This window comes from Amphiura filiformis, chromosome 10 (genome assembly GCF_039555335.1).
Source record: "Amphiura filiformis chromosome 10, Afil_fr2py, whole genome shotgun sequence".
NCBI lineage: Eukaryota > Metazoa > Echinodermata > Ophiuroidea > Amphilepidida > Amphiuridae > Amphiura > Amphiura filiformis.
In genome coordinates, this window is record NC_092637.1 from 5,303,283 (window position 1) to 5,329,935 (window position 26,653).

At 36.1% G+C, this 26,653-nt stretch overlaps 1 protein-coding gene across 7 annotated transcripts in view; it reads left to right on the plus strand.

Moving 5' to 3' along the window:
* LOC140162433 (neuronal acetylcholine receptor subunit alpha-10-like) overlaps positions 1-26,653 on the plus strand; it is a 310,611-nt gene that overhangs the window by 225,789 nt on the left and 58,169 nt on the right. For 4 of the 7 annotated variants that reach the window (XM_072185661.1, XM_072185664.1, XM_072185666.1 and 1 more), the window contains exons 4-5: positions 5,132-5,241; positions 23,796-23,998. In XM_072185661.1, the coding sequence (XP_072041762.1) occupies positions 5,132-5,241; positions 23,796-23,998 (313 nt within the window). Of the gene's footprint in view, positions 1-5,131; positions 5,242-23,795; positions 23,999-24,083; positions 24,287-26,653 lie in introns of all 7 variants that reach the window. The other 3 variants (XM_072185665.1, XM_072185662.1, XM_072185660.1) reach the window with 2 other exon arrangements.

A 26,653-nucleotide genomic window follows, 5' to 3' on the forward strand; every position in this document is an offset into this window, starting at 1 on the left:
CAATTATGACACGTGGTCCCCAGTGTACCAACATTCAAGAATTTGCCTCGCGTTTAAAAAAAAGGATGGGAACTAAGATGGAATTGGGTGAGATATTGAGGTATTGACACCACTGGTCAGCCCTGCACTTATTATTATACTAATGGTGCATATTGCTAATGATTTAATCAATTCCCAACACCTATTGGGTGAACTATGTAGGCAGCTAAATGTTGTGAGCTAACGGTCACCCCAACACTACATAGATTTTCTGCTGTTGGAGCTGCAATTGCACTTTAAAAAACAAAAGTGGATAAACGAAAAGTGTAGCGATTTATATTGCGCTACACACAGGCACGACGTCTAGACGCTGATCAACAAGCATCGGCACACTTTACAGGTTGTCGCTGACCACTACGGTCCCATATCATTCCACATACCATTCAACAACAGGGGAGTTTACAGCTTAGGAGCGCACACCCTAGACATTTCACCATTAACCATCGCAGCCAGGATCAGCTCCCCGAGTTTACGGGTTACAACGAGACAATTAGAAGTAAGATCCTTGTCCAGGGGAATTTTAAGCTAGCTCAATTTTTCAACGAGAGCGTAATAAACCACCGCCAGTGTTCGAACCCGCAACCTCTCGCACCATAGTCGAGCCTTATCGATTGAGCTATCTTGACTGCTGAGAATATTAAGAATATTAACTTGATTCATAACTACTAATGTAGAAAGAAATATAAAAACAAATATATGGTGTGTAAAGAATGTTTAGAGTTATGTTTTTATATGGACTGCCTAATTATTACACCGTGGCAGTTTCAAAATAACATATTTTCAACAGAATTGCAAGCTGCTCTGTCTGCTGAAGTGATAACACATTTGCGATAAATTATGAGAAGTACTTTACATCCTATGTTGCTTAGACAAGAAGTTACTGATAAATGGATTGATGACTGTGAGAATTTAACTTGAAACACAAAAGGACCATGAGATTATTGCCATCAGAAAGAGCTTTATGTGATCTGTGCCGTTTATACAAATGGTATACACAGTTACAATAACGCATTGCATTGTGGGATCAGTTTAGTCAAGGAATGGGCGTCTGTTTTAAGTCCTTGGAAGATTTCCTGTAGGAATTCCCGCTTAAAAGGGGTCAATTCTAGTCGAAATTGTTTAAGGGTGACGGTATAAAGTCGATAAAGGGAGCGACAGGAACCACTACTCCCATCCGGTGATACATGCCAGAAGAGATTAGATCATCGTTTTGATAAAAACGAGAGACAAAAAGCTAAACATTATTGTGTCACGTAATAAATAAAAGTAATGATAAGTATTAGTAATAATAGACATTATTTTGAGAATGTTCTAGCCTGGAAACGGCCTTCAGGGGTAGTGAATTAAAACGAGTGAAACCAAAATAATAAGCGCAGACAAGAATGCGAGAATATAATATAAATAAGGGCCCTTAAAGCGTCAAAAAGGATAGGTATTGATGTCCTCTATCATTGTAAGCGCCTGTTGTCTGCTGAGGCGATTAGACCGAAAGCGTACCGACTCCGCCATGCTTGTGTGTCGCTCATGAAGGGCAAAATGTGTACCTCTGGATTATTTCGCCATTCACCTAGTAAACTGCGAAATAAAATTATTGCCTGTTTGCGTTCTGCATGTAATGCGCTTTGTCGAATTTTCGTTCGATATCTGGCATTTGCCTATTCGCTGTCGAAGTGACGTAATAATCGGATTAACAACCATACCAATGGATGAATACAATTTTTGAATAGATCGCCCTGCACTACAAGCAGATTGCACGAATCACCTGTGTATGTCACTAAACATAAATGAATACAATATCGCTCTTTAAAAAGATACTAATCTTACAGGTGCGAGTGATTAGCATTTCTTTGACATCTATGGTTCAATGCATAGGTACCGCGTGAACGATGTAGTGCATGGCGATCTATTCAAAATTGTATTCATCCATTGCTATGGTAGTTAATCCGATTGATTACGTCACTTCGACAGCGAATTGATGTCGGTGGTACACTATTTAGGTCCCCATCCGTGACAAATCAATATGTCAGATTTTCCATAGCGTTACGCAAGAGGCAAATCTATGTCGGTGCTCTTTGCTCGAATCTCGTTGGTTGGAAAAGAGGTGGTCAGACTGATCAAAGGTTCAATTTCTTTGAGTCTAGTTTTCCCTTAATATTATAAACAACAGTCCTGGGATGTAATTCTTTTATTTAGGACATAATGTTCCCGACAACATTAACAACATTGGTAAAGCTGATATGACATGCTTACACACGATCACGATCCTGAAGTTTGTCTGCAAACATTGATTTTTATTTACGGCTCTGGCCTGTGGAGTCGGATACTTTGTTTTGAGACGTGTCTATCAATAATCAGAGGTAAATATGAGATGAAACGAATGATGTTTTTGACATTTGGTCATACAACCCCTTTTTTCATAAGAGCACATTTTATACCGGAGTTAATGAAGATGGGTATTGTTTCTCAATAGCTGCATTACCAATATAAAAAATAAAAATCTAAAACTTCTAAGACGAGTACGAATTTACTGTCTTTACCTACCAAAAGTGCGCCATCATATTAGTTGGCCACTATAAAGCTGAATTTATGCTCGATCGCTTTTGTGGTAAAGCGTTTCGCACGCATGCTCAGTGTAGAAAATTGACATCGTATTTGCACACTGAGCATACGTGCTATTCAAGTATAAATCTAGCTCAACGCATATCTAGTTAAAACTTTAAAACTATCGCAATCGCTACTTATCTACCAATCATCGTTGACAAATGAATTTTTTTATTCTTTATTGTATAAGAAACTAAACAACATGATATAGTGTGATAAACATGATAAACAATTACTTGTTTCTAGCGACAAAAATGTAGGTTCAACTATGGATAATAAAATTGTAATTATACACGAAATTGGGATTTAGGTAAGAGTTAGTGTTCTAATTATGGTTATGGTTATGAGTAGAGTTAGGGTAAGGAATTTTTACACAAAATATTACATGAAGGAACGACATAGAAGTAAAGGATAACCAACTCCACAATAAATATCAAACGAACATGGTGTCATAGAACATAATATAGTTCCATCCGCACCTGTTGGTCTGCCATTAAAAAAAAGTATGGCATTTTGTCCAGGACTTAATGGACGCACAATGCTACAAATACTATGCCATTATATAAATTTTCAATCCGTGAACCAAGCATAAAAATTAAACGGCATGGGCAAAATGTATGGTACTAATGTAATAAGTCTTTGGAGTAGTAGCATTCGCTGGACTAAAATATTGTTTCTAGATATACTTTTTCTCTCAAAATACTTTCACGTTTATATACCAGTATGCCTCGACTATATTTATAAATACGTATTTATAAATACACAGATGACCACTTGCGCGCAGCCATATTAGCTTGTAGACAGTAAGTCTTAACGTGACCTTATACACAGCGGTGGTTTTCCTGTACATTTGAATGCAAAAATGGCAAACAAGACGAGACTACTGTGCAGCAAAATTGTCTGTTTTGTTCAACTATATTGTAAACGTTTCCGTCGAAAAATATTTTTCCGTCAGCAAATAATTTCAAAATGCTGTTTTTGATAACATATTACAAATTCGGACCCCCCCCTCCCCCCACGTGTCATAATTCTGCTATTCAATTAATACTTAACTTTGAGTTCCTATCCTTTTCTGAATAGTCAATGGCATGGGGATTTGGTACCGGTTGCTGGTATTGGTATATCGTGCCCATGGGTCACGTGCGTATTTATAAAAACGTATTCATAAAATGCATTCGAAGCATACTGTATACAGATGGTGTATGACACAGGATGACATTGGAGTTATTACTTGGCGGCTTCGCTTACTGATTTCATAGCATGACTGTGGACTAGTTCATCCTTTGTATAGAGGCGAACCAACATAGCAACAAAGCTAATACCGCGGTTGTTTATCACTTTATTCTATATGGGATCCGCGGTTCTGTTACTTATAGAATGAGATATGATCTGTAGTTGGTTTAGGCTTCAATAGATACAAGACGCTGTAACTAACTTAAGCAGTGATTTTACACTAAGAAATAGACATGTAACTAGAAGCAATGTGTCTGATTTCCCATTTGATTGCTTTGTGTTTCGGTAAGAAAACTTAACACAAGCTTATCTGATCAAGTATATAGACTCAAGCTGAATAAAATGGGCCCATATAGAGGGGCACAAAAGAATAACTTCTTGGACTATGAAGCTGAGTGAAGGCGTCAGGGAGAAAAAATAATAATAACTTTGCCGACAAAATGTCATCTCAATGTTTGAAAATGATCTACTACTGTATATTCGTTTCAAAACGTATAATGAATGTGTTTTGAATGTGTTTCGTTAAAAGTACAAAATACGTTAAAGTACTAATAAATACATGATTAGTAAATAAATACGGTACGGCATTAACTATTTGTGTGTGTCTGGGGAGACTGTAAAGTTTGTGATGTTTTTATATTAGTGCAATTTGTTTATGGTTATATGTGAGGGTAAAATAAATAGTATGACTCGTGTATATTGGGTGGGTGAGTTTACAGAAACACGCAAACTAAAGCGGATACAGACTATCCGCAAACAGCCAAAGTCTCCGTGCTTTATATGCTGTGAATTATCGCATATTCATGAGGGTTGATCGTTCGATCGTGCGTGTCTAACATTCACGCCAGCGTTGCGTCGCATCTGTCGCATTTCATGGAACGATCGGCCCTCATTAACGGCTGATGATGCTGGGACATTACCTGCTTGTGGATAGTCTGTATCGCTTTAGTGTATGGGTGTGTGTGCTATGATTTGGTCTTTTAGTATGTCACCACTTGCTTGTAAAGATATCTGGGTTATCTGTCTACTGATCTTTTGATTCAATGGTATCGTTTGGCCGTGTCAAGTTAATGTAATCGTAACCTTGCTTCGTAGCATTCGTAGCTTTGTCATGGGTCCTTAGCAAAGATGGTTCTTTACTTGTGTTCATGAAGCAAAAAATAGACACTTCTGCACGCATAGATATTCTTCCCCTTCTTGGCTACGCCTACATGACTTCAAAGTAATTGTACTTTATTATGTTATTGTTTCTTTGCAGTTATGGCACGATGAATATCTTGTGTGGAATCCAGTAGACTATGGCGGTCTTAAAAAAATCAAAATCCCTGCAGAAACTATATGGTTGCCTGATATATACTTTTATAATAAGTAAGTTTGAACTGCATTTTTGTTTTTGTAATTTTTATTAATATAGTTGTTGTTTTTGTTTGATTTAGATCTGATTAAAATGATAAGAGTTAACATATATTCGGATGTTCTGACTCGTCGATAAGAAATGGTTATTGTTGATGTTGATTTTACACAAGTAATATTGTATGTATTGCTTTGTATTTATATATATTTGCTTATTTATTTTTATTAACTCTGAACAGTAATACGCACGGCAAATCTTAATAATGTATACCGTAAAAACTCAATAGTTAGCATATGTGCTTACCATCGAGCGCTTCATTCAAACATGAAGAGCCCCGTCCACAAAAGTGTAAAGAGTTTTGACCATCGATACACAATCGATCAAGTAAACCTACAAATGTGTGTCTCAACCCCATTAGCTCAGCTGGTAAAGCGCCAGACTTTGGTACAATTTCGTGTTTTCAAAAGCGCTCAAGTTTTTACGATTACAGGTAGCACAATAAATAAGGTAGAATGAAAGTGAGTGTCGATCTCGAATATCAAGGGAATTATAATTACCGCAAGGATGTCTTCTTTAATGTGAGATATCAATGACGAAAAATTGTATAGAAATAACCAATAGATCCGATAGATTATGGAAAATACCCTTGCGGTCATTATGGTTACTCTGGTTCTTGAAATCAACCTTCACTGTGGCTTCACTGCTATCTCATTTATTGTGTTGACTGTATGCCCTTAGGATTTTTTGTAATATTTTACATAATTTATGATATCAGCGTAAAATGTTGTGCCTCATAAATATGATTTGTCTCCAACAGGTCCGTATTTATCTTCATTTATGTACATCTAGCTTGAGAGAACCCTGGCAAACACAGAACGTAAAAAATTCAAATTTAAAATTTTGCAGAAACAGATGCAAGATGATAATGTGAAAAAGTCAACACTTAAAAAACAACAATATGACTATACAATATTTTTACACTTTTTTACCGTTTGCGAATGTTTTCGAAAACGTTTGTGTTTGATAGGACGTTGATTGTATCGTTTAATTTATATTACCTATGTCTTGAACTCCTCCAAAATAAATCATGTGAGCAAATTACAAAAGTGGGTACTGTAAAATTGGGAACCTTTGGCAGATATTTTTCAAATATTTCGTCCTCGTCCAACGACATGATTTTAAAATATTTCGTCCTCGTCCTACGACATGTTTTTAAAATATTTCGTCCTCGTCCTACGACATGTTTTTCATGCGGCAAACGCTCACATCTATACCCAAATGACTTGTTCTTGTGCAAGTATTCTAAAGAATATGGAATTTAGCAGAAATATGCCTATGTGTGTTGTATTCGCAAAATCAACTTTGATATTTACGTCTGTGAGGGTGCGCTCACATTATGACGACATTACGTGTGGAAGGTTTGTATTTATTTTAGTATCACAAAGCTATATACATTAGTTTATAACAGCATGTGACGTTTAATATACAAACAATAATAGGGAGTTGCAATGGTGTTCGACTGCTATGCGGAAGGTTCGCTATGCCACAGGTTCGCTATGTCAAAATAGGTGTCGTTATGTCTAAAATGAAATAAGGCTAGCTAGGGTTAGGGTTAGGGCTAGAGTTAGGGCTAGATACAGGGGTTAGGATTAGTGTTAGGATAAGGGTTGGGTTACGGTTTGGGTTATAGGGTTAGGGTTACGGTTATGGTTATGGTTAGATTCAAAATAGTGAACCTTTTTCCATATTTGAAATAATGAACCTTATTTTAGACATTGTGAACCTGCGACATAGCAAACTCTCCACATACCGGGATGTAACCGTGTCAACAACCCTTTTCGTATAATTTGGTTCACCTCAAGTTGGGTGGTGACGTACGTGCGTATTTCGCTCGCTGCAGTATCAAATAGCGCGCGTAAAGTTAAACGCGCTTATTGTGCACGCACGCGTAGGTTTGTCGGCACGCTTAGGGCGCAATCGCGAAAAAGCATTGACGTCACTACCGAACTTGAAGTGAACCAAATTATAGGTAAGGTGTACAAATTTGCCTCTGTAGGACGAGGGCTAAATATGTACTGATAAAAGGGTTACGGCATTCCAAAATAATTGATTCCTTTAAATTTCAATCAACTACGGTACTGTTTATTATGTGTCAAAATGTCTTTTTGGTGAAGATATAATCAAATAAAGAATATATCATAAATAAAATTTGAAGAAAAAAATTCTTACACACAGCACTATGTTGCATTATGTAAATTATTTATGTTCATATCCGCATGTGTCTTACATGTCTTATAAGAAGAACGATTGGGCAATTAGGTGGTTATTCATGATGTTAATGCACGAGAGTGCTTGGCAAATTTGTATTTTATCATCAAATTCTTACAATTGTTTAGAATAAAACTAAGAATTAATAATTTAAAATAATTATGGTGTCAAATGTGTATATATGACGTTGAAACAATAAACTACTATTATACCCCCTCTATCGTCGTCGGAAAAAACGTCGCAGCATTATCGATTACTACGATTACTGTTACTTATGTGAAGGGGTATAGGCGACGAATTGGCACGTAACCTTTTTTGACCAATCGTAAGTCATGACATGAAGAAAATATTCAAGCCGATTTTCGGCAAATCTGTTCTGCGCAAATACGCAAAATTGTCACGGTCATCGACGATCGCCTGTTATCATAGAGATTGCAGTGTTCAACTCAAGGATTGAAGGAACTTGATATAAACAAAGTAGTTTTGACATTTTGGTGAGTGATATCTTTATAATCGGACTGTTATTAATTTCACTTATTAATTTAGTAAGACGATTCCGTTGCGCATTGTGTGAAATACGGGGATCTTCACAGTCAATTGTTAGGCTTTCTGTTCGGCACCCAGTTCAGTGAGTTCGGGAATTTTACATTATCTGACTTTTCTTGTGTCCTCAGGCCATTCGACCTCCACTTCTGGACCTTGTGATTTGTGACTGATATTCAGCATCATGTGGTGGCATCGCTATTCTTTGTGTCATGTTGTATTTAGCCTTTATATCTGGTGGGCGGGTGACCTGGATGTGGTAGGGATAGTGAAGTCGTTCTGATAGGCTTGGAGACGGAGACGGTGGTTGGGCATAAGGAGAATAATTCTATTTGCCGTATGGTCTTTGATAAGTTAGCCTACGCATTAGCTCGTCATTCCTTATTTATTTCGATAGAAAAATGAGAAAGAACTACAATGTAGGCCTGTCATACCTGCCTGTGACACTACATTCTGCCTCATATCATGTTAATATCATTAAAATAGGACGGCATCTCCATGTCATGATCATGTATTTTGATCTCGGCAGGAAAACTTTTAAAAGTTCATTTTGCGAGGGTACCTATTTTCAAGGCATGCAGCAGTAGACCTAAATGATGTCGCTCCTGTTGGTATATTAAATGGTAAAGTGTAGTATATTTGGGCCTAGGCCGGGTAGTAGGCCCAGGCATAGCCATAAGCCTAAAATGAAGTAGGCCTAGATATGAATTCTAAGAATATGTTTGCCATCTTTCCGTATACATAAGTAGGCTACTCTGCGACGGGTACGGGTGATATATGATATATGGAATAAAAATCTTAACTAGTAGATTATGGTGGATATATAACTCATAGCCCAAGTTCATTCTGCTGTCACTAAAATTGCTAAAATCACTTCTTGTTGAACTTTATTGAATTTCATAGTTCTCAAGAGCTGAAAACACCAAGAAAGATTCAACCATTCACATTGAAGAAGGATATATCAGCAAGTAGAAGAATTTTGGACATACACTAGACACAGGCATACAGTGCCGGTGGGGAGCGTATCATTTAGTAATCACCATATAAACAGGTAATCATTATTTCTAAAATCAAACCAGAATATAGTTTGTCCCAAAAGTAAAAAAGTAATTAAAAGGGGCACTTCGTGATCCTAAACCTCCAAACAAGATGTTATACCATCCAAAATATAGGACTACATAATGTTTATGTGCATACTCTTTTTTCCAGATTCGGTCGCTAGACAAAGATATTATTCGATCATACTAAGAAAAACTAATGTCCAGATACCGTAGAATTCCGTCTAGAAGCAAATATGCCTCTAAACGAGGGTTTTTTTAAACGAAAGATATGAAAGGCCAACACCCTTCTCAAAAACATTGCAATAGATTGGTCTTACACATATACATGTTTGTACAGCCGTCTTTATCAGTAATATAGTTGTTCAAACTCCAAATAACGTTTTTGTTGAGAGTGTCTGCCTCTTGTCTCTTGTGTCAAAAAAACCTCGTTTAGAGGCATATGCTTGTAGACGGAATTTTACGGTATACAGAGTTTTTGTCCACGTCTGCGCAGGCTTTGTCCAGAAAGGGGATTTCAGGCCCAGACATACAGATACAGAACATGGATTACGAACTGTGACCTTGCAATGTCATGGCAAGCAGCATTGAAAGCTATTGTAGTCGGATTAACATTTCACGCATGCGCGGGCTGCTATTATATGTACTGCCAAAGAGGTTTGAATCAGTAGCTTGTGATCATTTCAATTCAATTCCATCCCATTTGACAAAGCAAAGAAAATATTCTGTGTTCTGGGCATGATCTGGACAGGTCTGTCAAAACCAGAACATATCCCCTGGCTAGCATGAGTCTGGACAAACATGGGAAAAACTCTAAATATATGTTTATAGTGTCATTGACTGCAAATGTTGGCTTCTTCTCCCGTTTGTGGGATCTGTAATATGTGGTTTCGGCACTCATGGTGTTCTCATGATATAGATCGATTTAAAGTAGAATTCCTTTGTCAAGGCACACTTTGGGTTATTCCAGTTGATATTCATACACCCCTGTGAAAGACAATAACCTTAATCTCTCACACAGGGTTTGTACATTTCAAATGGAGTCACCTATTAAGGTAATCCCTTTTGAAATCCACACTCCCTGTGTGGAAGATAAAGGTCATTTGTGATTTGACAAAAGTTTGCCACAGTATATTAAACCCCAACGAACTGGCAAATGTTGACAGTGAGAGTGCACTTCTTGTCAAAGGAAATATCAGGCGGCGTAGGAAGCGCAACACGTGACGTACGAGGCTGGCGAAGATACAGGGCTGACAGCCCCATGCAAAATACACGGTTAGCATTTATAAATTGAAAAATAACATACGTACAGTGTGGTACAATGTCGTACCCCAACGGTTTTAGAGTAAGATAATTTTGCTTTGACACCACATAACAAATTTAGAATTGTTTGTGAAGATTTCATGATTATGTGTTAATCCAATGGCGACGTCAAAAATTGCGATATCGCTTCCATCACCGCCTGGGAAATATTCTGCTTTAAACTTTAGAGAGCTTCCTACTACATGTAAGTGTTGACCAAAGTCATGTGCCTAACATGATCATGACGTCATTCATGATTGATGAAAAAATTGCCATTTAGTCAGTTAGGAGCGGTTTTAAAACTCGAGCGCCGGTTGACCTTCAGTTGATGGCGGTTTAACCCCGTTCCATTGCTTACACCGATAGAAAAGTCCAACCGGGCGGAACCGAGCGAAATCAGAGAGCAACCGGCGGTAGAGTTTTGAAACCGTCATTTAGTTAGTTTGAAGCATGGTCTTGTTGTTATTTTTTGTTTCATGTTTGACGCGATCTCTAGGATGCGGTAACCGTTACACCCCTGACATTTTATTATGTTAGACTAATTATTACAATAACATACTATTTCAATTGTTACGTGCACCTGGAATATCTAATTTAATCATACAATTGGCATTTGAAATATGACTTTATGTCAGCTAGGAAATCCCTAATTCTGGCAAGTCCCATGTTTACTATGACATATTTAGAAGCATTGCCCATTCATATTTCCTATGGACCTCGAATTGAATAGAAAATACAAACATTGCAAAAATATAATTGAATAGATAGTTATGAAAATAAAATTAAAATAAGTATATAAAAATATGATGTGGTAGGTTCTTGTAGATAAAATATTTATTATAATCCGAAACTGGACGACATACTTCAAAACCAATTAAACGATGTATATACCAAATTTATATTTTACATAACAATCATAACAATAATTGCTATTTGAACTAATTAAATCAGTCTGAACTGCACGAAAAAAATATTCATTTAATGTTCACTTAAGTGGTGTATTGTGCAGGAACAAGCTGAAGCATTCTTTGAAATAAAATGTAAGTCTGACAATACAAACAAGTTCATGATAGAAAATAATTGCAGTGAAATCATCTGCAAAACAGCAAATAATTATAATGCTTAAAGTAGCAAGAAAAACGATAGCAATAATGAGATAAGCAAAAAAGAAGATTAAAAACGACACAGTAAATATTTTGCACTGGATTTGCTGGGAGTAGTCTTCTTTTCCTTGATCTTTATCTTCAAATCTGTTGATATCTTTTCTTCTTTTCACACCATTTAGCCAGTATGCTTATAGCTTTTTAGCTGGCTGGTTCATTATGATCGAGTCTGGACCCGTGTCTACACAAAAATAAAACCAGCAACAACAATTACACCTCTAATGCATGCTTCTGTTCATTATTATGTATTGAAAACCATTCTGTTATTTCTGCGTAACGAGTCTTGATCCGTGCACGTTTCTATAATACTGTACGCGGCATGACAATAAAATCTTTTGATGTCGCTGCACGTCCCGGTTTGCTGCTTCATAATGCTGCATGTCTAGAAATTCCCCTCACCTTACCATTTTAAGGAATGACTTTACACAAGAGGCGCGATCCGCTTTAAAACGCATTCCTCGGTTACGCGTCAGTTTGATCTCCTCTTATGCGCTCTGACGGCATCACGTCAAGAGCGCCCCACACGCACTGTAATGCACTTACAAGAAACGCCCTCACTAGGTGATCATTTCCAGGATGCGGATTTGAGTGTCGTGTAAACACTTCCTACTATGGACACGCATCCCAGGAGATTACGTTGAACGTTTTAATAGGCTATTCCATTTATAATCCACACTCCCCCTGTGGAAGATTTACCTAAAGTCTTCCACAGAGGGCGTGTCGGTTTTTCGAATAGAACAGACAATTGGGTAAGTTCCATTTGAAATACCCACACCAGTTGTGGAAGATTATAGGTAAAGCTACATACAGGGAGAGTGTGCATTTCAAAATGGTTAGCCCTGACCAATTACATCTGAAAAACGTACCCCCAGGAAGATATCTCCAAAATCTTCCACAGTGGTAGTGTGGATTTTAACTGGAATAGCCCAAAGCGGACACCGCTCTAGTATTGAGTCACCCATTGCTTGGTTTGCTTTTGGTTTTGGTTGGTGCTTTCAGCTGCTAGGGTTATTGCATCATTTGCTATAGAAACATTATGTGTACAATCTTAAGATTGATGAATTTGTTATCATAAATATACATTCCATGGTGTCAGAGTGGTCATCTTATTTTTATTTTATTTTATTCAAGCATTAATTGATGCACTTGGTAATTATTAAAGCAATAATTTGATTTAAGAAAAAGCGCTTTTAAATAATGAAATAGCAAACAAACTGTTCTATAAGTATAGATCCTAATTTTTTTTTAAAGCATTATAATATCATGTCCCATAATAATACGATTAGGCCTAAGTCCTCTAATTAACCAAATATAAACCTCTAAAGCAATAAGAATAACCAGGCTTTAATTGAGTCATGCTAATTGCAAAAATGATTACCCCTAGTTTGTCGACTATGTATCATTGCATTATATCTTCAAAATATAAAATAGGAGTTGCAAATCAATATTTTTAATACATTTATATTTACCATTTTGTACTGCGCTTGGGCATTTGATTGATCGCAAAGTCAGATGACCACATTGTGAAGTATATCTGCAAGTTCCTATGACGATGCGATTGCAAGCAGTGTTACAGATAATAACTATTGTTTGAAAAACTTAAGCCACTTTTAATCATATATAGGACCTATTTAGGCCTATTTAAATACAATTTAAAGGAATATGTTAGGCCTATAGTGGATGACACATGATGATTTCTTTTCATTTTTGATCATGTTTACTTGTCCCCTTTTAATAGGTTTGAAGGGCGTCAATGACGTAATCACCAAATGGACGTAGTTAGGCGAATTGAAAACTGACTTTGGTCCCGTTTTGTTGTATAGTAAGGTATCATCTATTCAGGTAAACACTTCTTTCATGCTTTGGGATGGGAACAGCACAGTCTAGAGTTCCTACTGTATTAGTTATGTTAGAGGGCTCTCTATACCTACTCAATATTCTAGTCTTCTGGTCTTAACTCTGGATTTATGGAAACATTGTGGCCCCATAACTGCTAAACTGCTGTACATAAAAGTACTTATAATGGTATCGACTTGACAAATCCATCTGTGAGGTCAAATTTGAACAAAAATGCTCAGTTTTGTAGAAAATGCTCCCCCCCCCCCCCAACAAAAAACACAAGCAAACTAGATAAAGTAGGTAATGGGGCTACGCATCCTGCACAAGAACATAAACCAAGGGAACGATTGGTCGCTACAAGAGGAAACTTAATGTAATTAAAAAAAGAAACAACAGTTTACCATCCCAAAGTGTTACAATTAAACAAGACAACAAATAAACACAAATTCCGACCGGCACACAAAACAACTTGAAAAGAAGCAAAGGAATGTGCCGGCATGGGATTCGAACCCACGACCTTCCGATCTGTAGACGATCGGACAGAGATCGGACATATTCCCTTGCTTTTTTGATAGTTGGATTGTGTTCCGATCGGGATTTGTGTTTATTTGTTGTCTTGTTTAATTGTAACACTTTGGTTTGGTAAACTGTTCTTTCTTTCTTTCTTTTTTAAATTTTGACCAACTTTGAGAAATTTTCACCAAAAATGGATGAAAATGCTAAATTTTGCTCACAAATTATATATAAAAAAAAACCTGATTTTAATCCTAAATACTTTTGGTGAGGTGAGCAGCTTTCTGCACCTAATCTTAAGAACTTGCAATAAGATTGCAATAAGCTGATTTATTATCCATCGCTAAGCGACAAGCGATTAGTACTAAACGAAAGAGGTAGACCACATTTTGTTGCGTTGGAACCGTTCTACCTTTTCATGTTATGGAGCATACATCAGTTGTTCGTCGCTCAGCGATGGTGTATAAATAATTCAGCTTATAACACAATATTCTCAGATCCAGGGCTATAGACAGCTAGGCTCACACCTCTTATTGTATTATTATACTTTGTTTTACATCGAGCTTGTTTATGATGTAAGTTTTAGTATTTACACATGTACACTCCAACATGGGCTGGTGTCAGCATGCTTGCGGTTCTTCTGTGTAAGTACGGAAATTACTACCAACGTCGAGGTGAAACGAAGTGTAGAATAAACATTCGATGTTGGGGCACTCAATTTCTAAGTGAAAGGGTTTTGCGTTGGCCGCATCCTAACAGCGCGGGTATCTGGTATGAAAATATCTTGGGTTTTATAATAAACTGAAAGAGTCTTGAGAGCCTGGTCGTGAGAGCTAAACAAATTAGGCCTAGGCACTTTATTGTAAACTACAACATATTTCTGCCGCAACAACGTGTGACAATCTTGTCCGATAGAAATATCTATCGTTTCATACCCCTCCGTATGTAAGTATAATAAAAACCAGAGATCAAGAAACTAGCTCGCGTCTGACGTCACCTGTCAATCAAACTCAGAAACAGTTTGTTTACGATTCATCATGATGATTGAAATTTCTAAACGCAGCGGTAAATCCGCGTGCCCTATGGTTAGTTTTGCACCTTAAAACATGCAAACCGTTTTCAAAGTTACTAGTAGTTCTTAATAGTAGAAAACTTTCTTGCCTTGTTAAATTGCCGACATCGTTCGCCATTTTATCCGATTGAAGTACCAGGGGTCCATTTCACTAAACTTTTAACACTTCGTAACTCAGGTAACCGTTCGTAAAGTTACGAACCCCCAATACTAGACGTAACTTTACAAAGGGTTCCTGTAGTAAATCCCTATTACTTACGAAGAGTACCATTCGTAAGTATGTTTAGTGAAATGGAACTTAGGACTCGTCGTAAGTTACGAATGATTTTGAGACTCACGAAGCTTCGTAAAGTTTAGTGAAATGGACCCCAGATGCATGTACTTTTCCGCGTTACTTACCAACCACAAGTTGTGGGGACTTTGATTGATATGGAGATCAGATGCAAACTAGTTTCCTTTTCTCTGACTTTTATTATATTTTTGTGATGTCAACAGAGGGCGCTATCATGTATATAAACCGCAGAAGAACAAGATGAAAAGGAAATAAATGACGCCGAGTGTACGGAATAATCGCGGTGAATCCACTGTGTTTTCTTTTTTATCATAACGCTGAGATGGTAGTTTATTGGGCTAGTTCAGCAGTGAAATCCATACACCCCTTATGGAAGACATGATCTTCATCCTCTCACACAGACTCTGTGAATTGCAAATGGTATTACATGAATTGGTGACTCCATTTGAAATCAACACTCCCATTATGAGACTAAGCTTATGTCTTCCATAACAGGTGTGTGGATTGTAACAAGAGTAGCCCATTGTTTCAACGTCATGTACACGTATTGTAGAAGATTAATCAATACACATTTGACACCATATCATTAAAAAGTTATTATATTGTTATATTTTTGTTCCAAACATTTAATAGAAATTGGTGGACAATACAAGTTTGCCTAGCACTCATTTTTGATCTATCGTAGATGATTGTTTCGCGTATTTTGTATACCATTAAATTTCTTCCGTCTATATTGCTTTGTGCAAGCTAGACTACTGTTATATTCATTGTCTCACGTGGGGATCGTCCTCAAGGAAAGTATAATGTCATGTAAATATAAATACTAATGAAAAGTTCGTGTAAGAGATAAAACTGGGAAAATTTCACTACAAGGGGAGCATTTTTTTTTTAAATATCTGTACTAGGTTTATTTCCTTGATTTTATCTAGAAATACCAATACTGTAGCATGTTTGGGCATAATGTGTATAATACAAGTATGCTTTATTCAAAATATTGTCCTAGTTGTGATTTCTTCATTTGTCTTTCCTTGACTCTTACCAGACACTTATTCTGATCTATTCTTTTTTCCTTCCCTTTCCATCATTTCTTTCTTTATTAATTCATTTTGTTCTGTCTCTTTATATTGCTATATTAATTTCTTCCTTCTCGTTTTATTTTCTTCTAATTTTATACTTTCTTCCACTTTATCTTTCTTTCTTGCTTTCTTTCAAATCAAATCGCGCGTCCCAATATTAAGGTAAACGGGGCATGTAGGTTTTGTACCAATCTGTTTCTAAATAGATTTGATAATAGGTTCACCATTAGAAAACAAATACGAACCAAAGTTTGGGTGTTTGCGATAGTAGGCGTGGCTTGTCGGTGAAAACGGTTAGAATCATCTCACGCTCAACCTGTCGTTGAGTTACCAAGCTAAATTATATCTTTGAGATTGACAATCACCTATTATAGAATGATAAAATGTTAACCAGAGACTGACACACATATCATTGCAGACGCACGTAAACAACAAGGTAATTGGTCGAATTTATATCGCGATGGATTATATTATTTGAATTTAACTTGCGAATGCAATATTATGGAAGTGCTTAGATTTGAGATACTGCTATCATGGTAGCTGCAATAAAAAAAAAACCAGAGAGACACCGGTCCTGCTGTTCCTTTGTATGTCGATGTTGTTATACTCATTATATTTTTTTTTTTTTTTCCTTTTCTTTTATCCTTTAATTTTATACTCTTTTTTCTTTTCTTTTCTTTTCTTTTCTTTCCTTTTTTTTTCTTTTCTTGCTTCCTCATTCCAATTATTTTTAAAAAGGTGTTTGGTTTTACATCTTCTTTATAACCTTATTTTTGATATGAAATAAATGTAAAAATACCTTCAGCAATCCAATGTAAACATGCTACATATTTAGTGAAGCCTGATCGCAAATCGCAAAATTACATATTTTAAAGCTAATTGATATTCTATAGAAAAATTATTTTTGTTTGGCTTTTTCAGACTTCAGAGCAATTATATTTCGAAACACCGGACTTGAGAATAATAATAATTGTATGAGATAAAATGCCGTGGTGTGTAAAAGAATTACGGATGGGTCATTATAAGTACGTGTCGCGACTCCTAATAGGCTTATGGGAATAGTTTACCACTAGTGGCGCGATGCAAAATGCACATCTCTCTGATAAAATGAAAACAAGCTTATAACACGTCTCGTGTGCTTTATACTATGGGAAGGGCATTTACCTTTGTACATTGCTAGAATGGGCTAGTCAAGTTGAAATCCACACACCCCTATGGAAGACATGGCCTTAATCTCCCAAACTCCCTGTGTGGACGAATAAAGCCATGGCCTTAATCTCCCAAACTCCCTGTGTGGACGAATAAAGCCATGTCTTTCATAGAGGGAGAATATATTTCAATTTAAATAGCCCAATACAATTGAAACATGGCTTAATGTTCTGTCATATTAAGCTTTTAAAATAACATGGTAATTCCATCTACAATTCAAATCACATACTTAATGCCAAGATTTATATATAATAACATTTGCTTAAAAATGTACATGTAATTGCCTCATTCAACTTGAATAATAATGACTCACGTTTTGCCTTCTAATTGATTTTCAAGTATGAAATAATTCATTTTCTAAGGTGCCTAATCGAATAACTATGACGTCATGAATTAAAGCACAAAAAGACAAAGAAATGTAAAAAAAGGTTTACAAAATAAAGCAGCTAACATACACATACATGTATTGTATTTCTCTGGATCCTTTTATCCCGACACACACTATATGAGTAAGTTATTTGCAAGAGGTACGGAGCTCAAATATGCATATATTTTAGTTATACACCATAACAACGAACCACTAATGAAATGACTCCTACAATTTCTACTTGCAATACGTGTAACTAACACGAATAAAAAGAATGCCCGTAAACTCCCCTGCTGGGTCCTTTGTTCATTAGCAATAACCAGGTGGCTGGCTTTGTAGACTATTGTTTCATACCCTCGTCTCTCGATATTTCTATCATAAGGTCTGCCTGCCTTTACGATTAGTTCCACATTGCAAATTTGTTTTGCTTAATAATTACATTTTGAGAATGTATCTTTAATCCAACATCTAATGGTACACTTCACATCGGGGTTGTTATCCGTATTAATGCACATCCACGTGTACTTCCGTAGTCTGCATTGCGTCGTAACTCCATGAGAACTACCTGTCGATTGGCCAAAATGAATATTGTGTCCAATTTTGAACCAATCAAGGAGATTATTAATAAGATCGTCTATAAATGCAAGTTTGACCATAAACAGTTTAAAGCCAAGTCATAATTGGCAATTGAAATGAGCATTTCAAGTTATCAACCAATCAGAAATGCTGTTAGATGACAAGTAGTGTCCAGGTGGTTTAAAACGGGCGTAACGCGGAAGTACAAGTAGCGTCCGCGTGTGATACACGCATGATCAAAGGCGGTGCATCTGTAGCGCGATGCGGCAAGAACTGACTGCGCCCTACTGAGACGCCTTTGATGGCGCGTGTATCACACATGAATGAATTATCCCGAGGAAATCCAATCTTTACTTATGTGATGATCACATTATTTACGTGTGATGTAGGCGACACGTACCATTCGTTTGTTATTGAGCGGAGCGCCTCACAAAACATAGCGCGCACGCGCCGGTGCTGTAATTTGCGTTTGGGCTCGAGGGATTTGAACGATGGACCCAATTTCGATTGATCAGTGCCGTCTGGGAAAAGGTCTATACGGCAACTCGCTCTACCAGCGCGACTTTTTATGCATCTTCATGTATTATACATCGCTTAACCCGAGCTTCCGTTACGAGTTGTATGCGTGATATGTTGCGTTCAAATGCCGCGCTGTTGCTGCGTAAAATTGCGTCGAATAGACAGTCACAACGCAAGTCCAAACTGGACTCTCGGAAGTACACATTGATGTGAATTTAGTATTACATGTGCAGTGCTTCAACATGAACCCCTCATTGACTGCTCATTCATGTACAACTAAGCGATTATTATTGAGTTTCAATTTTCATTGCCGTAGTGTGAGCATTGGGTAATCTTTCATATCACTTCGGATGAGTTGAAAAGACAAACTATTTGATTATGTTACGCTAGATTTTAATGACAAAATGCGGGTATACATTATTTTGTAATGTAATGCGGTATCGTTAAACAAAACGGTTGTAAGAATACCGCGAGATAGCATATAATCTTAAATTAAGTTACAACAGTGGTGCCTTCTAATAGCAATATAGCTTTTTGATAAGCATAAAAGCATTATTTGTACGGTATAGCATGAACTTTGCATGTAATATTTAATCAGCTATACTGTAGCATAGATACCTCTTCGGTTTGATGCCACTTTCATTTCAATTGTAACATAAACCACCACTTCAAACCAGGACATCAAATTAGTGAAGCGATATTTTTCGTTTTACTTAATTAATGATATTAAATCAATAAAAATTAAAACCAAATTATTAATAATAATGACTCAAAATGACCAATATCAAAATGTACGGAAATTAGAACATTAATATATATACATCATCTTTTAATATCATAGTCATCCCCAAACCACTACTATAGTCGGTTGCAAAGAATGCCATTACAAATATTTAAGGTATATTGCACTAATAGCTAGCAACCTGTGTAATACTAGCTGGTCAGCCGGTGGCAATGTCAGCTCGGTGTCGCCCATTCGAGTTGTAATAGCGTCAACTGTGTTGTTCGTCCCTCCACATTAAACTTCAATAGAATATCGCACGATAGCTTAATACATCTTTAATATACACTTTACATGGTGTTCTTGTGCAAAGAGCTATCACTGATAGTCTATAGTGCAAGGTAGATATACGTGCAGCGAATCTCTAAATGCAGTAAACTAGCTATGAAGAACACACTGAACACATGCTTTGTGTCGGGTTTCGTCCTCTAGTCCTAAGGTCCACTCATCCTAACGAATGCTAGTCCTAAGGTTCGCTAACACCGGGCTCAGATATGCTAGTCATTACGTCAGAATCTTTCAAATACGTATTATTTTATGTATAATAAAATGAAGAACAGTATTTCTTCCAAAATTACAATTAACTGATATCAGTTATTTTATCTATAAATATTTCAGGGTCTGGGGCTGTAAACCTCCACTCCAACCACCACCACCCGTCTACCCCACCCGGCCACCCCCTCTACCGTCATAATTTACGTGGGTACATCATTGGTAATATCATTAAGGCTATGGAGTACTGAAGTGCAGATGGGGTTATCTCCCGGGGTTAACTCATGTGACATGCTTGACAACAACGATATTCGTTGAAATCATGTTTTGTCTGTATAGTCACAAGTTTGAGGCCCTCTGTTCCAAAAAAAAGCTGGCAGCGCTACTGGTCTAATTGCATCCTTCCAACGTTATAATTTATACACTTCCAAATAAAGTATCAAGAATTTAGGAATTCATAACTTTAATAAAAACGATCAAAACTGATTATCGGTAGGTGTCGTGATGTCTAGTCCGTTCAATTTGATTTCAGGCAATTCAGAAACTGTTAATATTTAGAAAGAATATATACCATTTACTCTTATGAAGAATAAATTATCAAATTAGTACTTTCTCTTCTAAATCAGAAATTATATATTTCAAACCAAGCACTTCCATGTTTATCGCTAATGTCAAAATTATGCGCATAACTAAGAATATGATTAATAGAATAAAATGCCTATCAACGACATCATCCCATAAGTATTTATTCTATAAAACAGAAGGTACATAAGAATAAAATTTGCATGTCTAGCGTAAGCAATGTAACATTATTAGTTACTTAATATGTATGAAATACAAAATAATTGTTTCAATGATTCCTTTCCTACGTAGTTTCAATAGTTCTTGATTATTGTGAAGAGAAACTCTAAACCACTTGACTTTTGCTCGATAGAACCTATAGCATGTTGGCGAGCTTCATCCGTTTCCTACAAGCACGCAAGGTACTGAACTGTAATGACATTTAACTGCAGCTTGTTTGAGTCTTAAGATTCAATGCAGGAAAATTATTTTTAATTTCTCGTTAACCCCGGTCGAACTTATGCGAAGTGATTCAAGTGAAGTACAGTGTTTAATGTCCAGAATACTTACACAAAAATGAAGCCGATATTTTTATCATTAAATATTAAAACAATGCTGGTATTTAGTGTAATGATTGTTCTGCGAATGATTCAGTTAATAATAGTTGCTAGTAATAATGGTGTCTGGCGTGGTAATTCGCAGGAAAATATCGGCATGCAAAGAATGTTGTATATATTACTAATGTGAAACCGGAACCCAAGAGGCCCGCAAATTAAATAGATAAATGGGGGATTTGAAATGGGAGCTAGTCCCACTTGTTCACAATTGATTGTTGCTGTCCGCGCTACTAATGTGAATAAGTATTAGAACATAAATGAAATGAAATTACCTTCACCGATCGAAAACGTGGGCCGATGCGTGAATACCGCAAGCGCAATACCCCTGGTTCACTCAGTTCACATTTTCTATGGAACAATGTTTGGAATTCTTCACGTTCGATGTGAAGAATATTTTGTTCATCGCTATGTGAATAGAGTGGGCTATATCAGGGAATAACAATGATTGGGAAGTGACTGCGCGGGCTTCAGCAGTACAGCTATACCTCAAACCGCCATTACACTTTAATCGGGTATCCTCCAACAACCCGTCGCGTATGTAGCGAAGGAAGGCATTCTGTATGCTCTGCTGATTGCGTACGCTTTCCCGGTGGTTTTTTATTCAGGTTACGTAACGTGCAAACGATAACCAACCACGTTCAGGGATTTGGATTTAGATTTAATAGCAGGTACAAAGCACATTCACAATAAATCAAACAACTAAAATATAATTCATCACGATATAAAATCGATCAATGACTTGCCTTGGACTTAAGTAAAGTATATTTAAAAGTAAGACTTTTGCCAAAATAATCAGTCGAAAATAATATTTCCTAAATTGGATATTTCGATTGGTCCGTTGAAAACACTTGCTCGCCGTTTGCAGTTGAGTGTCAATTAACTAATATGTTTATAAAAAATACATTGGAGCAGTAAAGCAATAAATGAACGAGAGTAATTAGAAATAAATAAATAACCATGAAGAGCTCACTTTGTTCTTCGATTATCATCCTGGATAGTAGATTTTGTAAGTTATGACATGGCAAGAAATAGGACAAAAATGAGTTATAAAAAAACAAGCTTGAAAAGTTGTAATATCTATTAAAAAATATACTAAAAAATATACTAATCAATCTAATCAATATATTTGCACTTTCATTAATATTGAGTATGGGATTAAGTGACTTCCAGATTTTAATCAATAATTTTCAGTCAAACTATTTCTTTCCTATTTACTTCTGTTAAAGACATAAACAAAATGGCGCATTTCATTAATTAATCAAAAATATTAATTATACCTGTTACAAATCATTCATATCTTTACATTGTTTCTATTTTTACAGTACTTCCTCCTACAGGTTAGCATACCGATGACGTCATTTCAGTGGCGTAGCCAGCACTTTTTCAGAGAGGGGACAAAAGGGGCAAGCCAACCTTTAAGTGGGAAAAACTTTGACGAAAATGGGCAAAATTGGGCTAAAAAGTACAAAAAGGGCTAAAAAATATCCTATAGCTCAGGGTGGCCAGCATCCCATGGGGAGACAATAGTTTTCATAGGGGGGATAGCTTCCTTTCCCCCCATTTACCCCCTGGCTACGCCACTGCGTAATTTGTAATTGTTTCAAGACTATATTACTTGCATTCCAGAAGGTGCCTAATGTGAAAGCTGCGGACCATTAAGACCATGGATGTTGTCCCAAAAATACTTTTTAGAAAATCGGTAAAATCTATTGGGAACTATTAAAGCTTTTAAAAAGATTTTGTTATACGCTTTATTTCACCTCAGTCAAATATATGCTTCAGCAAATAAAGATTCAAACATCAACTTGGATAAATTTTGGCATTCATTTTGTACACTCTCAGAAATGCATAAATGAAGACATTATTTATGCAAGATATATAGAAAAAAATATTATGAAATTTTTGTGGTTTTGTTAATTTAGACACTTCATTTCAATGAGATTTTTTTTTATATTGGCCTGGTTGTTTGGTTTATTGGTAAAGTTTTGGCTAAATCTCCCACATGTTTGTTGAATGCAGTATAACTTCTAGACCTGTAATTGAAGTAGAATAAAGTTTACATAATATACCCCATAGGTTTTACCATTTTTCTAAAATTTATTCGTTATCCGAGAAGATATTTTGGACAACCTGTATTTGTTCTTTCTTATGATTGTAATTTTATGATAATTAATTTGCACTTGAAGGTAATATTCTACAAATTATCGTATACGTAGGGTATTCAGTGCTCATTTGACTTATAATTAGTATTGTTTAGTGGCCAAACTATAATAATATATGTTGGAAATTAATTAACCTAATTAACTAATCTATTTTTCAGTGCTCACCCAACTTATGAAAAATTTCTAGTCGGAACAATAGTCAAAATAAAATATACGGGTGATATACAATGGGCTGCACCAGTCAACTTTAAAGGTCAATGTTTACTTGACATCACATACTTCCCGTTTGATCGACAAAGTTGCGACATGAAATTTGGTCCCTGGCAACACGACGGAACCGAGCTGGTAGTACAGGGTGCTGGTGGGTATTCGCTTTTATCTTTCGTTTACTATATAACTAACATGTTTACTGTTTTCTTTGTTTTGTTACTTTTAAATCCATGCAGTGCGTGGCCAAAATATGACCCTTTCCTTGTAGGGACTATAGTCAAAATCAAATACGATGGTCACATTCAGTGGGCCGCTCCGGTCAACTTTAAAGGCTTGTGTATCTTGGACATCACGTACTTTCCATTCGATCGCCAACGCTGTGAGATGAAGTTCGGACCTTGGCAACATGACGGTACTGAACTAATTGTCCAAGGCGACGGTGCGTATAGTATATGTATTGTTGGATGGCGCCTGGCACACTCTATATAATATATATATAATCACCGCAGTGGTCGTTTCATCCTGGCATGATGGATGTCCGGTTCGTCCTTTTTGCTATCAGCAATGAATTGGTTAATCCCCGTCTGTCTATCTATCTTTCTATCTATCTATTTATATATCTAGCTTTCTATATATACATATATCAATATATATACAAGATGTGGTTACCAGTTAGTGGCGATATACTTTATGTTAAATTGTTGCTGCTTGATTATTTCTGATTTTGTCCTTTTTTAACAAGATCGCATTAAGAGAGGTTAGGTTTATGATTAAACACTTTTGCCTGGAATTAAATATTTTTCAGTTATGTTATCTTAGAAAAGAATAACCCTAAATTGCATGCTTCCAACATTATATATTTTTTACATATTGTGCACCCTCATATGTGTGCTTTCCATTAAACGGTATTGATCATTTTATAGGCGGTTGATAATGAAAACGATTTGGAGATTTTACCTCCCGGTGAATGTTGCCAATCAGTAGGTGTCGTGCTGTCTACCTTTCAGCCTTCCTTTTAAGTTGATCTAAGACCATTTTCGTTCTTGGAAAAGTATATATTATCAAGAAAGTCATTATTGAGAACTAGATAAAGATAAAAGAAAAATAACAATAAAACATAAGTATATATATATAACAATAAATGATCGCCGTGCAAACTTGCGTGAAACCAATGGTTGCAATAAATACCTAATTTTTATATTATAACAATAAAACATATATATTTATATAACTACCATGATATATAATTTATATAGCTGTGGTTACGGAACAAAAAAAGATGAGTTATAATGAATGAATTGCTGCTTGACCACGCTCAATCGGTAAGGCAACATTAAGTGCGTCGATACCATTACGCGGCATTGCGCAATCACGGGCTTGAAACCTTGATGAAGTGTACGCGCACGCCCGATTGAACTATTTTATTCCAAAAATACCTCAGTTCTAAAAAAATATTTATATTTATATTTCAATTCATAACAAATTAAGTGCCCAGTGCTTAAGTATTAAGATGCATAAGTTTTAAACTTTTGTAGTTGCATGATCTCAAAAGAGATGATAGACAATGAAAAACAGACCTTTTATATAGATATACCATTAACTCCTATAAAGCATGGGCTAATCAAATTAATATTTTCTCTTCGAAATCAAAATACCAGTATATTTACAATTTGCATGGAAATTTTTCTGAATTAGTAGACAATGTTACCGCAAGTATTCTTTTAGTCTTTTTATAATGCTCATTTTTGTTATGATTCTTTAATACAAGATCTGAATGTGTAATCAAAGGGACCTATGTTGGCAAGTTAAGAATTAAGAATGTATCATTTATATTACACCTTAAGGCTAGCCTGCCTCTTGAAACTGGTGGATCACACTTAGCCCTTAATTCCTCATGAATAATTAACAGCACACTGCTGTTGTGTCAGTCAGGGCACACCACCATTAATAATGTCATTGAGAGATTAAATGTAAAAGATGTAGCTTCACAATTTGGTCAGTTTAAACACATAATAGTCACAATTTAATTAAGTTAGTCACCAAAACAATAATTTTACAATAATATTTACAATCCAAATCTGCAATAACATTCCATTTTTTTTTAATAACATACATACATGTTAATCAAAATTTCCGACTTCTTGAAAAAGTGGAACAATTTCTGTTATATTTAATCATCTGAAAGACTACAGCTACCAAGCAAAAAGTCTAAAATATAATTATTTGAAAATCCATAGAAATTTATAATTCTCACTTCATTAAAACCAGAAATTACCAAAAAATAATTGTCTATATATTATACACTAAGCTTGTGACCACTTTCGATTTTTTTAAGAAAAAATATATACTGGTAATTACCATGCTAGTTTGTTCCTCTTCATTACTTCCCGAAGATAATGTCAAGCGGGATAGATGACAGGCTTTGGAGGTGACAGGTATTTCATGAACTATGTATGCGTTCAACTCAGGTCATCATTTGAGAGAAGCAGAGAAGTTGATGCCAGGTATTAAAGCAACATCATGGATGAAGATTACGAAATGCTGTCATGCAGGTTGTCGTCAAGAAATCGCCTAACCGCCTCTGGCGATCCCAGTCTAAACACACCTAAGTACAACTATGGTTTGAGGTATTAAGAATTGGTGATGCAAAGCTGAATTGGAGCTATGTGCCGATATTTACTTTATCATGATGACGATAGTGAAAATCACGATGAAGAAATGAGAAGAGTAATAATGAGATTCTCGGTGGGTTTCATTTGACTTGACTCTACGACTATTTGCGGATTGTGTCTGAATAAACGTCGGT